The sequence below is a fragment of the Coptis chinensis genome, chromosome 3 (genome assembly GCF_015680905.1).
Source record: "Coptis chinensis isolate HL-2020 chromosome 3, ASM1568090v1, whole genome shotgun sequence".
Lineage (NCBI taxonomy): Eukaryota > Viridiplantae > Streptophyta > Magnoliopsida > Ranunculales > Ranunculaceae > Coptis > Coptis chinensis.
In genome coordinates, this window is record NC_141458.1 from 65,660,207 (window position 1) to 65,674,662 (window position 14,456).

General features: G+C 44.8%; 1 protein-coding gene across 1 annotated transcript; it reads left to right on the top strand.

Moving 5' to 3' along the window:
* Positions 1 to 1,155: 1,155 nt before the first annotated feature.
* Positions 1,156 to 2,526, top strand: LOC147510440 (uncharacterized). The gene is made up of 2 exons (XM_086598130.1): positions 1,156 to 2,061; positions 2,158 to 2,526. The coding sequence occupies exons 1-2, from the start codon at positions 1,156 to 1,158 to the stop codon at positions 2,524 to 2,526; spliced, it is 1,275 nt and encodes a 424-aa protein (XP_086454256.1).
* The last annotated feature ends 11,930 nt before the right edge of the window (positions 2,527 to 14,456 follow it).

Sequence of the window (14,456 nt, forward strand, 5' to 3'; positions counted from 1 at the left end):
TTCTAAAGCTCCATCCTTCAGGCTGGTTGGAAAGAGCTTGCATTATAGGTAGTCGTACTCTGGAGCGCTATAGAGTGTGAGAGTCTGGCTGAAACGAGCTACGTGTTGGCCTAGACACGAGCTACCGTCGTACAACGAGAACTTTGGTTGGATGAACTATGAAGGAGGTTCCTTGTCCCTAATTTCAATTGTGAATGGTGACGCCTTGTACGTCTGGAGTATCTTCTGAGCGATCTAGATCGTACTTGTCTTGTTGTTCGACTTCTCCAGCCTTTGTGCGAAGTCTTCTAACTTTTGATTAGTGGTGGTGGTGAGGGCTGTGAAGGCGTTGTTCTCCACTGCGTCTGGAGTGTCGTTGTTGGCGTTGGAGGTGGCTTGTTCTCGCATCGTTTGGTTTTCTTATTGTAACGTGATGAAGGCCTCCTGGAGCATCTTCATCTGATCTGCTAACACCTGAAGTGAGGGTTCTGTAGTGGTAGCATTAGGGACCATGGACATTAGCGGGTGGATGCGCCCGAGTCAACTTAGGAAACTTAGCCGCGGTGTACAGGATCAGAGCCAAGGCACATGGTCGCGGTACAGAAACCCTACACGTGGAGATAAGAAGACCGCGAGATGGAGGGCCATGATGGATGAAGAGAAAGATATAAAGAGAAAGAGTGGGAGAGAGGAAGAGGCGGATTCATTAATCCAAAAAGGAAGACCTAAGAAAAAGGGGGAGAGACCAAGAGAGAGAAAGGGGAGTGAGTAGGGCTAAAAGGGAGAATAGTGCCTAAGAGCTAGTGAATAGTGCTTGTAATAGAAACAATGTTGTAACATTTGGCGCCGTCTGTGGGGAAGATACTAGCAGCATAGAAATGGCACCAAAGAGAGCAGTGGGTAGACCAAAAAAGGTGAGAGTCCAAGACGCGATGCTGGAGGCAGTGATTGAGGAAGGGGAAGAACGAGAGGAGGGTCGAGCAGTGGAAGAGACACAGCTGATGCGGGAAGAGATCGAGAGGCTAAGAGAGGAGAATGAGGAGTTGAAGAAGAGATAGAGAGAGGGTGGAGGAAGAGGTCGGGGAAGAGCCAAGTGAGGAGTCGGAGAGTGAGAGAGCTGAGGAAGGGGAGGAGCACGGGCCGAATCTGGTGGAGAACCCAGTCGCGGGGCTAACAATGGAGCAAGTCCAAGAGATGATAAATAATGACCGAGAGGCGAATCTTCAACAAACGAAGAACCTAACAGGCGCGGCCAGTCAGGTAGTAGCTGGATTGAATCGCAACCCACTAGCGGATACGATATGGACGTCGGAGGTGCCAAAGAGGTTCAATCAACCAAGGTTTGAAAGGTACGATGGAACGGGAGACCCAACAGATCACATTCATCATTTTAGGCAACAGATGCCACTTTGGCAAGAGGCGTTGTACAATGGGTTGCGGTGCATGATGTTCCCGGCCAGCTTGAAAGGGGGAGCCTCAGACTGGTATTATCGGTTGCCTTCCAAGAGTAAAACTAATTTCCAAGGATTGGAGCAGGCGTTCATAGATCATTTTATACATCAGAAAAAGCGGGTTGTGGACATCGCGACCTTATTTAACGTGAGACAAAGATCGGCGGAGTCGGTCAAAGAGTATTTGTGCCGCTTCAAGGCTGAGACCTTGAAAGTAGAGAATTTGGATGAGAAGACAGCAGTGATAGTGTTTGAAACAGGTCTGCGGCCTGGAACAGGGGTCCATCAGTCCGTTGCCAAGAATGAGATCGCAACTTTGCACGAGTTATATCCGCGGGTAGAGAAGTATATTCGATATGAGGACGCAATGCAGAAGGAATCTAAGAGGGTGGCGAAGGCAGTGTCATCGGTAGAGAAAGAAGGGGATCACAGAAGGACAGAGTTGGCGGACAGAGGTAGTGAACGATATTGTGGCCACACATCACGTCCGGAAAGGAACAGGGATATAGCGCGAAGGGAACAAAGGGAGAGGAAGCCATACCGCGAGTTAGAATATACGCCTTTAAACAGGCCATTGAGTGAGATATTACCATTGATCAAGAATGTGCAAGGGTACGAGGGACCGCGAACCGTACCTGCCAAAATGCCAAGCAAGCCGTACTGTGCATACCACCAGGTTCGCAATCATGAGACTAATGATTGTTATGCGCTAAAATGGTTGATCTAGAGGTTGATAGAGAAGGGAATGATGAGGGAATTTATAGCGGAGGCCCCGAATGTGGAGCCGGTGCCAGCTCCAGGGAGAATATTGGGAACCATCAATGTTATTTTCAGTGGAGAAGTTCTGAGCCACAACGCCCATAGAGACAAGGTAAGAAGGGCGGCAAGTATTCAGCAGGTCAATGAGTCGAACATAGGACCGCGGTATAACTCAGGGGCATTGAATGGGGAAGATAAGATCATATTTTCCAGTGCGGATCTGCGAGCTGTCGACACTCCACATGAAGATGCGTTGGTCATTACAGTGGCAATGGGCAATTACATGGTCAAAAGGGTACTGATTGATTGTGGCAGTACGGTGGACTTGCTAGTTTAGGGGAGCGTTAGATGAAATGAGGATCGATCCGGGGCAACTGAGGCCGCCACGGTCCAATTTGTATGGGTTTAATGGGAGTGTCACGGAGCCTATGGGAGAGCTTTTGTTGCCAGTGACGATAGGGCCTGTGACGGTGTTCTCAAGATTTATGGTGGTCGACTCCAACTCCCAATACAACGCGATCCTAGGAAGGAGGTGGATCCACGAGATGAAAGCGGTGCCTTCAACCTATTACCAAGTTATTCGATTCCCCACCTCAATGGAAATGTATGAAGTCCGCGGCGATCAGGTGGCATCGAAGAACAGTCATCAAGATACCGTCAAGAGGATGGTCCGCGGACCGGGAGGAGGATCATTGAACCATAGGAAAAGACAGGCATATCAATTACAGTGCGGGGCCGTGGAGGGGAAGGAGGAGGTTGTAATAGGTCTGAAGACGTTGGATGAAGTGGAGGTAGTGAATTTGGGGGCAGGGGAAAAGGAGAGATTTACATTAATAGGGGCAAATCTATTGGAAGAATGGAAAAGTAAACTGGTACAGTGTTTGTCGGAGAACAAGGATGTGTTTGCGTGGGGAATAGAGGACATCACAGGTTTGGACCCAGATTTCGCATGTCATTGGCTGCATATGAGGGAGGATGCGAAACCAGTAAGACAGAAGATGAGGAGCGTGAGACCTAAGTACGCAGAAGGAATCCGGGAGGAGGTTGCCAGGTTGAAGAGAGCGGGAATCATAAGGGAGGTGGAGTTCACGGACTGGTTATCTAATATAGTCGCAGTCCCAAAGAAAAATGGCAAGGTGCGGATGTGTGTTGACTTTACGGACGTAAACTTGGAGTGCCCCAAGGACAGGTACCCTATGCCGCGAGTAGATGAGTTGGTGGATAGAACTGCGGGGTTCAAAATGTTCTCATTTATGGATGCATCCATGGGATACAACCAGGTTGCGATGTATGGACCGGACCAGGAAAAGACGTCATTCGTGGTGGAAGGGGGAACGTACTGCTATACTAGAATGCCATTTGGGTTGAAAAACACAAGAGCCACTTTTCAGCGGTTGGGGAAAAAATGTTCAAGAGCAAAATTCAAAAAAGGTTCGAGATATACATAGATGATATGGTGGAAAAAAGCATGTCAGAGGAAGAACACTTGGAGGGTTTGAGGGAGACCTTTGGTATACTGCGAAGGCATAATTTGAAACTCAACCCAGAGAAATGCACGTTCGGAGTCACCACGGGAAAATTTATGGGGTATATCGTGACGCAGCGGGGAATAGAGGCTAACCCCGAACAGATAAGGTCATTGGTGGAAATGTCGTCACCATAAACGGTGAAAGAGGTGCAGCGATTGGCGGGGAGAGTCGCGGCCCTAAACAGATTCATTTCAAAATCATCCGACAAATGTAGGCCGCTATATAGATTGTTGAGAAACTTTACAGACTTTACATGGACAGCAGAGTGCGAGCAAGCATTTCAAGAGTTAAAGAGATATCTAGGGGAGGCACCCCTGTTGTCACGGCCCGAAATGGGAGAGAAGTTGTATTTGTACATGGCTGGGGGTCACAGAGTATGCAATCAGCTCAGTCCTCGTTCGCGTGGTGAATAAGATGGAAAAACTGGTGTATTTCCAGAGTAATACTTTGTTAGATGCATAGACTAGGTACAGCCGAGTGAAGAAGTACGCTCTTGCCTTGATATTCTCAGCCCTGAAGTTGAAACCATATTTCGAAGCTCACGTAGTGATGGTGGTGACGAACTTGCCCCTCAAGCAAGCTCTCAGGGCTGAGAAATCAGGAAGAATACAGAAATGGGCCATGATGCTGAGTTCATAGATTCAATATCAGATCAGGACGGCGGAGAAAGCTCAGGTAGTGGCAGAGTTTTTGGCAGAGTTTCCTGCAGAAGATCCCACGTGGGGGGAAGAAATGGTCTTAGAGCCTAAACGAGAAGAGGGACAAGATCACTTGAACCCATGGGATGAGAGGAATGGTTGGAGGGTATTTGCGGATGGGTCGGCCACGATGCAAAAGCAAAATGAATAGGTGTGGTGATGCGGGTTCGCCCGGGAAAATAATAGGCTAGAACAAACAATGAAGTTGGGATTCGCGGCTTCAAACAATGAATCAGAATATGAGGCTGTGATTGTGGGCTTGATGATGGCGGAAGGTTTGGGGGTGAAGGAACTTATCGTGTACTCAGACTCGAATCTGGTGGTATGTTAAGTGAATGGTGGGTTCGCGACGAGGTGCCCCTGAATGGCGAGATATTTGCAAGTCGTGCAGAGGTGGGCGGTGAAGTTCACACAAATCCGGTTCATACACTTAAACCGTGGGGAGAACCGCCATGCAGATGCCTTGGCCTATGTAGTCGCAGCCATGCCAGGGTCAGAGGAGAGGATTATCAAAGTAAGAAAATTGGACAGACCGAGTACCGAGGAGCCTCCAGAGATATTGAGTACCGTAGAAGAAGAGAAAGGATGGATGGAGCCTATCAAACAATTCTTATCGGGGCATGAGGTGATTGATAAGGGAGAGAAGAGGAGACTGGAACAGGCTTCCCAGAGGTATACGCTAGTGGGAGGGGAGTTATACCGCAAGAACTTTAACGAGCCATTACTAAAATGCTTGGGACCAAGGCTAGCGCAATAAGTACTCGCGGAGTTACACGGTGGAGATTGTGGGAGCCATTCAGCGAGCAGGACAACGACTCACTGGTTGCTAACACAAGGATACTTTTGGCCTCACATGAAAAGGGATGCTGTAGATTTTGCCAAAAGGTGTGAGAAATGCCAGAGGTTTCCTCAGTTTATATTTGCCCCAGCTGAGCCGCTACACAATGTGGCTAGTCCCTGGCCATTTGCGATGTGGGCCCTCGATATAGTGGGGCCACTGCCCATGGCCAGTGGCAAGAGGAGATTTCTGTTGGCTGCTACCGACTACTTTACCAAATGGATTGAGGCTGTGCCACTGCAACAGGTAAAAGAGGTGCAAGTGGTCAAATTCCTTTGGGAGAACATAATATGTCGGTTCGGGCTCCCTACGCTATTATCGCGGACAACAGAACCCAGTTCATGGGTGCTAAAGTGAAGAGATTTTTGCAAGCTTATCAGGTGAAACAGGGATTCTCTGCCCCCTACAATCCCGAGGGCAATGGACATGCGGAGTCTTCCAACAAAACCATACTCAACAATCTCAAGAGGAAATTGGAGGATAAAAAAGGGGCTTGGGCCGACTAGTTAAACCATGTGTTGTGGGCCTATCGAACTACACCGCGAACAACCACTCGGGAGACTCATTTCTCACTGGCATATGGTATAGAGGCCGTGATACCATTGGAAATGGTGGCGGCTACCACCCGAACACGTGCTGTTGAGAATGGGTCAAACTGGGGCCTCCTGTCCAGGGACATGAACTTGGCTAAAGAAAGAAGGGACACCGCGCGCATAAGGCTGGAAGAGTATCACCGCCGCCTCCAGAGGATGTACAACAAGAGGGTGAGATTGAGGAGATTCAAAGTAGGAGACCTGGTGCTTCGCAGAGTGACCCCCAGCACAAAGAAAGCGAATGAGGGGAAGTTGGGGGCAAATTGGGAAGGGCCCTATACCGTGGTTGACATTGGAGGGACGAGTACTTACAAATTGCAAACCATGGAGGGAAGAATGATGGAGAAACCTTGGAATGTGAGGTTATTAAAAAAGTTTCATGAGTAAATGTAATAGGAGAGGTCCTTATCTGCATGAGCTATTTGTAAATATATAAAATCATAGCACTTTTGGGATGGACAATGTTGCATTAACTTTCTCTTGCCCTTCAAAGTGAAGGCGGTGGAGGGGATGAGTCATTCACGGACGAGAGGTCCGAACTAAAAGGGGGCAAAAATGAGCTGCCCCACCAGGGATATGAGGTCCCAACCGAACCAAGGCAAAGTGAGTTGACCCGGTTGGCGGACATGAGATCCAAGGCAAGAGAGTTGCCACATGCCACAGACCTGAGCGGGGAAAAGGGAGGTGCCCCGGCACCTCAGAGGCAATCTAGTGGCTGAGCCAAAAGAGAGAAGGCAAATCAAGTTGCCTTCAATAGTAATGTAGGAACACAAGCTGCATTACAAAAAGTGCCTTACATTGTATTTGGCCCGCAAAGAGATAAAGAGTAGACAAAACAGATTGTGCAAGGCAAGTAATGCAACCACCAAAATTAAAAGGAGGCAATCAATCCTCAGCAACGACCATTAGAGAGAAGGAAAGAGAATAAAAGTGTAGAGTAACAAGTGTAGCAAAAGACAACAGTAGTTACAACAAGACAAGGCACTCAGAAACTAGGATCATAACATAAACAACATCTACACATCTTCGCGGACCACAACATCAGCAGCCTCCTCAATAGCAGCATCCGCAGCCGCATCAATGGCCCCAACCACCATCTCTGCTACCTCAGGAGCGATGACCGCCGTAGAGGAAGCAGGATCCGCGGGTACCACTGCAACCTCGGCTCCAGGGACCGATGTGGGGGCTTCTGGATGGAGCCGGCCTTCCTTGATAAGCCGGCCATACTCCTCCTTGATCTTCTTGGCCACCCTCTTATCGGCTAGCACACGGAAATGGTCCTAAAGTTCATCCATGTCAGATTCATGCTGTTTGAGAAGGGTCGTTGTGTCCTCTTGGTGCTTCTTGGAGAGTGCTACGGTGGCTGCGTTATGCTGCGAGAGTAAGGTTTCGCACTGGTGACTCAGGCGGTCATTAACCTTATCCATGTATGCCAAGTGGAGGCCTCAGCTGACTTGAGCTCGTCTTAGGCTCTGAGCTTGTCCAGTTCCGCGGCCCCATTCAACTGTTCCATTCGGGCGACTTCCTTATCCAGCAATTCAACTTTGGACCTAGCACCAAAGAGGCCGCAGATCATGTAGGAGATATCCAAGCTCATCTGAAAGAGATAGTAAGGGTCATGTTATCCAGAAAAGAGGAAGAAAGCTATTTAGAGAGAGAAAGAGAATACCTTAAATTCTCCCAGCCGGTGTAGAACGAGGTTCTGTGTTGGTCAAATAAGCCCCCTTTTACATAAGCAAGATCTTTGGGAAGGTGAGACCCATCAAAAAGGGAGGAGGCCACTGCAGGGTTCTCCAAGGCCGAATCATTGGCATTTACGATGCGATTGCGGACCTTGAAGGTAGGGCGGCGAAGCGAGGATGGTCACGCCCCTTGCGGATCGGAAGCCGTCTCCTTACCAGGCCGCGGGTCTGGACGGATGGTGGTAGCGGAAATTGAAGTATGCAGATTGGCGGGGGGCTCTTCAGATGCAGAGTGCCGCGAACGCTTTGAAGCCGGTCCAGAAGATGAGCGGGCGACAGTGGAGGGAGCAACCTTAGTAACGGCATCCTCATTCGAATCGCTGTCAAATAGCTTTCTCTTGTTGGCATCCATATCGGAGTGGGGAGAAGTAGCAGATGGAGAATGGGGGGTAGATATTGATCTTCCCAAGTGGTCAGGGACTGGTAAGAGGGACGAGCTGCGGACTGGGAAGGGGAGTTGGAGAAAGGAGGTGGGGGTTGGCGGGTAGTTACTGTATGATGTTGGGATTTCTTGGGGTGTCGTCTTTTTTTGGGAGGCGGTGAGCTCCGAGGTTTTCATTCCTTGGGTGGAGGGGGCGGAAAAAGGGGGAACTATACCCTCCAATGACCTTCAGTTGGGGGTCTGACAGCAGTGGAGTAGCGGTGGTGGGATCAATTCCAAGAACTGCGGATTGAGAGGGCCCAAGGTCGCGGAGCTTCTGGAAAATGGTGAAGGAGATATGGTCGTAGGGTCGCGACTTTGAGTCTGGTCGCCAGCCTGTAGAAAAAAGTTGCAAGATTAGATGAGGAACCAAGGTACATACACATTGAATGGTAAATAAAAGGGGGACTCACCACTGGGAAGGAAAGCCAGATGATTAAGGTTCAGTTCAGGAGGAAGATCCGCAGACAGGAAGTTTCCTGAGATATACAGCGGATAATGGTGCCACACCTTGTCGGAAGAGGTGACACGGAGGACAAAAGGTTGTTTTCTAGGGCGGACTCAAAAGGAATAATATCCCACACTGGCATCCTTTGTGCTCTTTTTTATGTAAAAGTGAGCGGTGATGTCACGAACCGTTATCTTGGGTATCCCAGACTCGTTGTAATGGTTCGCGGCATACATGACCCTCCAGAAGTTGTCAATGCCTTGGCAAGGGGGGATGTTAAAATGGTTGCATACCTCGATATCAAGGTGGGTGAGGGGTAAGCGGAGGCCGACAACAATTTGCCTTACCGTGGTCATGAGACACCCCAGTTTGTAAGAGACCAAATGGGGAAAGTAAGTTAGGTCAAGCACATGTTCTAGGGTGATGTCAGTAGGAATGCCATATGCAGCCTTGACCGCCTCTCGATTAGGTCTACGGCTACGTGGTGGAGGCAGCGAAAGGGCAAAGGGTTACCCGGAAGTGGATGGAGTCTCGGTGGGATCAAAAGGAGGGGGAGAGGCAACACAGCGAGAAGGGGAGGAGGAAGAGGCACCGGATCTGGAGTCCGACATTTGCAGAAGATTTCACAGAGGAAGACGCTCGCGTGCAACCAAACAGAGGGGGAAGAAAGAGAGAATCGTACTTTAAAAGAGTAATGCACCATACCAAAAAAAAAAGTAGATAGGGAAGAAGACCAACCTGTGGAAAGGAGAGAGTGGTTGTTACAGAAGCTTTAGAGGAAGGAAAACGCAGGTGATGAACGCGCGCTGGATCGGAGTAACCAGAAAGGGAAGATGAGGGAGTGGTGGAGAAAATAAATCTAGAAGAAAGTAGAAGGCAAAATGAGAGAGAAGGAAGAATCGAACGGGCTTTTATAAAAGGGAAGGGCAAAACCATAATTTGAGGGGAATTGAAATCGAGGGGACACCAAAAGGGACCAGCCAGGGGATGACGCGTGGAGACACAGAAATCGAAGGGACGTAGGCAATAAACGCGTGGGGTGCACGTGAATCCAGCGATGCAAGGGAGGTGGAAGGTCACAGCAGAGAGATAGAATGAGCTGAACTCTCGACCCCCCGATCGCGGGAAGATCGCGGACTCGAGAGGGGGCATCTATAGTATTGGTAGGATTAGGGACCATGGACATTAGCGGGTGGATATTCCCGGGTCAGCTTAGGAAACTTAGCCGCGGTGTACAGGATCAGAGCCAAGGCACATGGTCGCGGTACGGAAACCCTACACGTAGAGATAAGAAGACCGCGAGATGGAGGGCCATGATGGATGAAGAGAAAGATATAAAGAGAAAGAGTGGGAGAGAGAGGAAGAGGGAAGAGGGAAGAGGTGGATTCATTATTCCAAAAAGGAAGACCTAAGAAAAAGGGAGAGAGGCTAAGAGAGAGAAAGGGGAGTGAGTAGGGCTGAGAGGGAGAATAGTGCCTAAGAGCTAGTGAATAGTGCTTGTAATAGAAACAGGGTTGTAACAGGGTCCATGGTGGTTTTTCTGACCAACTTCGTAGGCTTGAGAAAAAAGTGTGTGTTTTTTTCTTAAGGAAACAAACCGGCAGACGGCGCTAATGTAGAGGTTTGGTGTTTAAGGTACAACGACCTGATAATTTGTTTGATAGGGAATGGCTGCACTCTTTTTGGGATAAGAGTTGCCTACGTATCAAGTTTCTTGGGGTAAACTTGAATCAAGCCTTACGTAGTTCATCTCTCTCTACTTATAGATGTTTAAGCTGACTTTCTTTATTTGCTCCAGGCCGTTATGAAGTGTAGATCCACCTTGTGTGCTATCTTGATGATTCGCCATTATTCTGATGTTACAAAGTAAATGTCTCCTTGATTGTTGCGTTGACTGAGCTCCAGGATTGCGCTAGTTGATTTGCTTCCATAAATGGTTATGACTGATACTGGGGACGACCTGGGTTTGGGTCGTTGGTACATTCTGATGGATAGGTACGAGCTGGTGTGTGGACACGTGTACTGTAGTGTAGAACGGAGGGTACTTACACTACATGAATACGAACCCTTCTATTAAATTTGATAAGTGCTCAAATGGGCATACATTTTGTTCCAATATTGGTGCGTGTTGTTTGGTCCTGTTCAAAGTCATGAATTTTGTCTGATTTGGAGACGAATTTTAGTGTGTTTAGAGATTGATTTTGGTTTTCTTTAAAGCACGTTAAGTAAGTGTTATCCGCACTCTTTCTTCAAAAAGCCCCATAGTATTTCAGTTTATGTAGAAGGAGTTACACCATTCAGAAGTTGGCACGTCAAAATTTTCTGACTATAGAAATCCTGTATGTGCCTGGTTTGGAATCGAGTTTTCACATAGTTAGGGTCAGATTCAAACTCTCGCCAAAACATAAAAAATTTATTTTTCTGAGTCTTCTTTCCAACCCAATTGGCCTCGTCGCATTCCGAGGTCTGTGGAGATAGATATAATGTCTGGAAGTTTGGTTGACAGAAAATAGTGCATCAGAAATCAATTTCTCCGCACTGTGTTCAAGTCTAGTTTTAAAATAGTTAGGGTGAGAGTTAGAATTTTTTTAAAACATAAAACATAAAACAGTAAGATCTGGAAGTCTGCTTTCTATTCTAATTGGCCTCATTGCATTCGAAGTCCCATGGAATTAATTAGGACGTCTGAAAGTTTGACTGGCCGAAAATAGTACGTTAGAAATCAGTTTCTGTGTACTGTATTCGAGCCTAGTTTTCGCACATTTAGAATGAGATTGAGTATTTTTTGTAAAACATAAAAAAGTAAGTTCTTTGTGTTAGCTTTTCAACACAAAAAGCCTCAATGTATTTGGATACTTGTGGAAAGAGTTGTGCTATTTGGAAGATAGTCCGTCATAAATCTAGTTTGCTGAAAAATTAGGATTTTTACCGTTTTTTACCTATGTTTTTTCTAGATGGACTGAGGTTGGGACTTCGAGTTCTACGTGAAAAATTAGGTCTACATACCCTAGTTTCTAAATAATTAAGTTACATGTCATTTGGATGAATGTAGAAAAATATTATAGAATTGACAAGTTGGCTAGAAAATCTACTGTGTTATCCTTTATGTGCATGAACCTGTTTTGGGAAATATATCTAGTAATGAACTAAGATTCTCTTAAACTTTTCTTAGGTGTTTTATATAGTGTTTGTAGCCTACTTTTAGATTGTGGTTTTATTTGGAACCGACATGGTTCATAAGATCATTTTAAAAAAAAAAATCAAAAGTAGAGAAATATCCATTTGTGAGTTTTTTTATTTAAAAATTCATTGTGTATCTCTGGGTATGAAACTTTACGTATATGATTGTGAGAGTATTTGAAACTTATTGTATATGATTCTATATAATATAAATTGTTGTTTTCCTTAAAGGTACATACAAGGATGTTGATATTTATTGGTTAAGAGCTACGTAAGGCTTGATTCTAATCTTGAAAGATTGGATACATAGACAGCCTTATGTACAGGTGCAACCACTATATTATATATTATATATTAGTTTTTGTGATAAATATATGTATATAAAGCTAGTATTTAATTGTGTACGTGATTATGGCTATTTGAATTGTATTTGATTAATGACCATTCGTATTGCGTTCAATGATATTTAAATACGTGATTGATTTGCAGTGATGCATGAAAATAACTTTCTGCACGTGTGATCAATTGTTATGCATGATTAATGTTAGTACAATGATAAGTGAGCTAAAAATAATATTTTCAACAAGTCGACCACACCTTTAGAACTCTCCACGCCTCAAGATTTGGTAATGATATATATTATGACTTGAGATGTCATGTGATAGGAAGTATTCATTGAATGTGCCATGAATGACCTGTTAGTGTTATGATGGGTATTCCTTTAATGTGGCGGGAATGACCCAAGGTATTCATTGAATGTGCCATGAATGGCCTGTTAGTGTTATGATGGGTATTCCTTGAATGTGGCAAGAATGACCCAAGGTATTTATTGAATGTGCCATGAATGACCTGTTATTGTATGATGGGTATTCCTTGAATGTGGCGGGAATGACCCAAGGTATTCATTGAATGTGCCATGAATGACTTGAGATATTGAATACCCATAAGAGGCTGTGATTATGCGAATGGAAAGCCCAGAGATGGCTGTGACTCACAAGTTACAAGTTTGCAAGATGTAAATATGTTCCTAGAGGCGATATCCCCGCTTGGGACATATGTCTTGTAGTAGTACTCGGTGTGAGATAGGCACACGGGTATGTGTGATTTGGCAAATATGTGAAGTACAAATCATGGAGTAGGAACTAAAGGTGAGGTCAATAAATAAGTGATTAATAAACAAGATACATTATGGAATTGAATGAACAAAAATTATGTTAATTTGTGTGATGTTCTGGATGTGAAGTATGACTGTGAATAATAGTAGTGAATGTTTGTGATCTTTTATGTACGTGATTGCGAAATGACTATAACTTGATATGTTATTACGAAAATATTAATGACTTGTGATAGTCTGAGATCTATGGTTATGCATGCAAAAACTTTATGATGTAATGATGTCATGTGAATGACTACCCTTGATATAGGTATTCCCCAAATATGCGGGACGAACCAGGTTGTATCAATTAGACTTAAATGTCTTAAATGAGGTTTGATTATGAATGGAAATTTGACTGGCTGAGATAAATCATTTTATTGTGATGTCTAACTCTATTTTGCAGGAGGGTAGGATCTATTAATCTTTTATGCAGGGACGTAAATATCCTATCCTAAGACGACGTGTTGGCTTAAAGGTAAGGTGTATCAAATGCATATTTAATTAGGTTATCATATGTGCATTTAATAAGTGGAATGTAAGTGGTATTTATGTTGTGAGTTATTTTGGTTAGTTTCTTTGTAGTTTAATAATGTGATTGAATGATTGCTCATTTTGGTTTTAAATTTGATATCAGATTTTAATATCATGGTTGATAATATGTTATTAGGGTTTCGTTTCATCATGGGTTTTCAGATGATTGAATAGGGTGACGATTGAAATAATTATATCTTAGATAATTCTCTATTTTAAATTTTTTGGAAATTTGGGGTGTGATAATTGACTACGGAAAAACATTGGGATTTAGTGTCGTGACTCGAAGTATGCAAAAAAGAATTCCTCGTTAAGATGAAGTGAGTAATTGTCAAATGACTTGTGAGCATTTTGGGATTCACAAAGACCGAGAAAGCAGTAATAAGGAGAAAGAGAAACACGAATACGATGAAATGTGGATGTCTTGCATCAATGAGAGTGGCAAAACAAGATAGTGGATTGTGGAAAGTGGTGAAGTATACTAGTACGCACAACCACAACTTGGTTAGTCCGGCAAAAAGAAATTGCATGCCTGTTTGCAAAAATTTGCCTGCTGCAGCTAAGATTTTGATCGACTCATTTCGTAATGAAGGCATATTGACAAGAGCACAAAACTGTAGTTTTAACCCCTTAATAATATTACATTTAGACCAATAATGTGCATAATAAATAAGAGTTAGTATTGTTTACGTACTTTTGTGTATTTCAGGTATTGGAGTCAAATATGTGAATAAATACGCACTTTTGCAAGAGAAATGAGCAAATGTTGGTTCCTAAGAAGTTCTATGGTTAAAGCCCAAGTTTCAAGGAGAAAAACTTTTTTAAAGCCCAGTCAAAGTTGAAAAGTCAAAGTCAACGCGGGCAGAAATATAGCATAAAAGTCAACAAAACTTCTACAGTCTGTATCTTTGGACTCAAACCTTAGAATTAGGCGTACTATATGTTAAAATGACTGGCTTGGAAAGAGCTTTCTAATGGTCAAGGCCTTGATCCAATCAAAAGAGTAAAAGTGGACGAAAAGGCTGTTGCAATAATTTCCAACAGAGAAACCCTTTTTGGACTTTAGTAATTAGGTTTTGGGCTTGATTTAATGGCCCAAAACATAGCTCCAAAGCCCATGCATGAAATTCT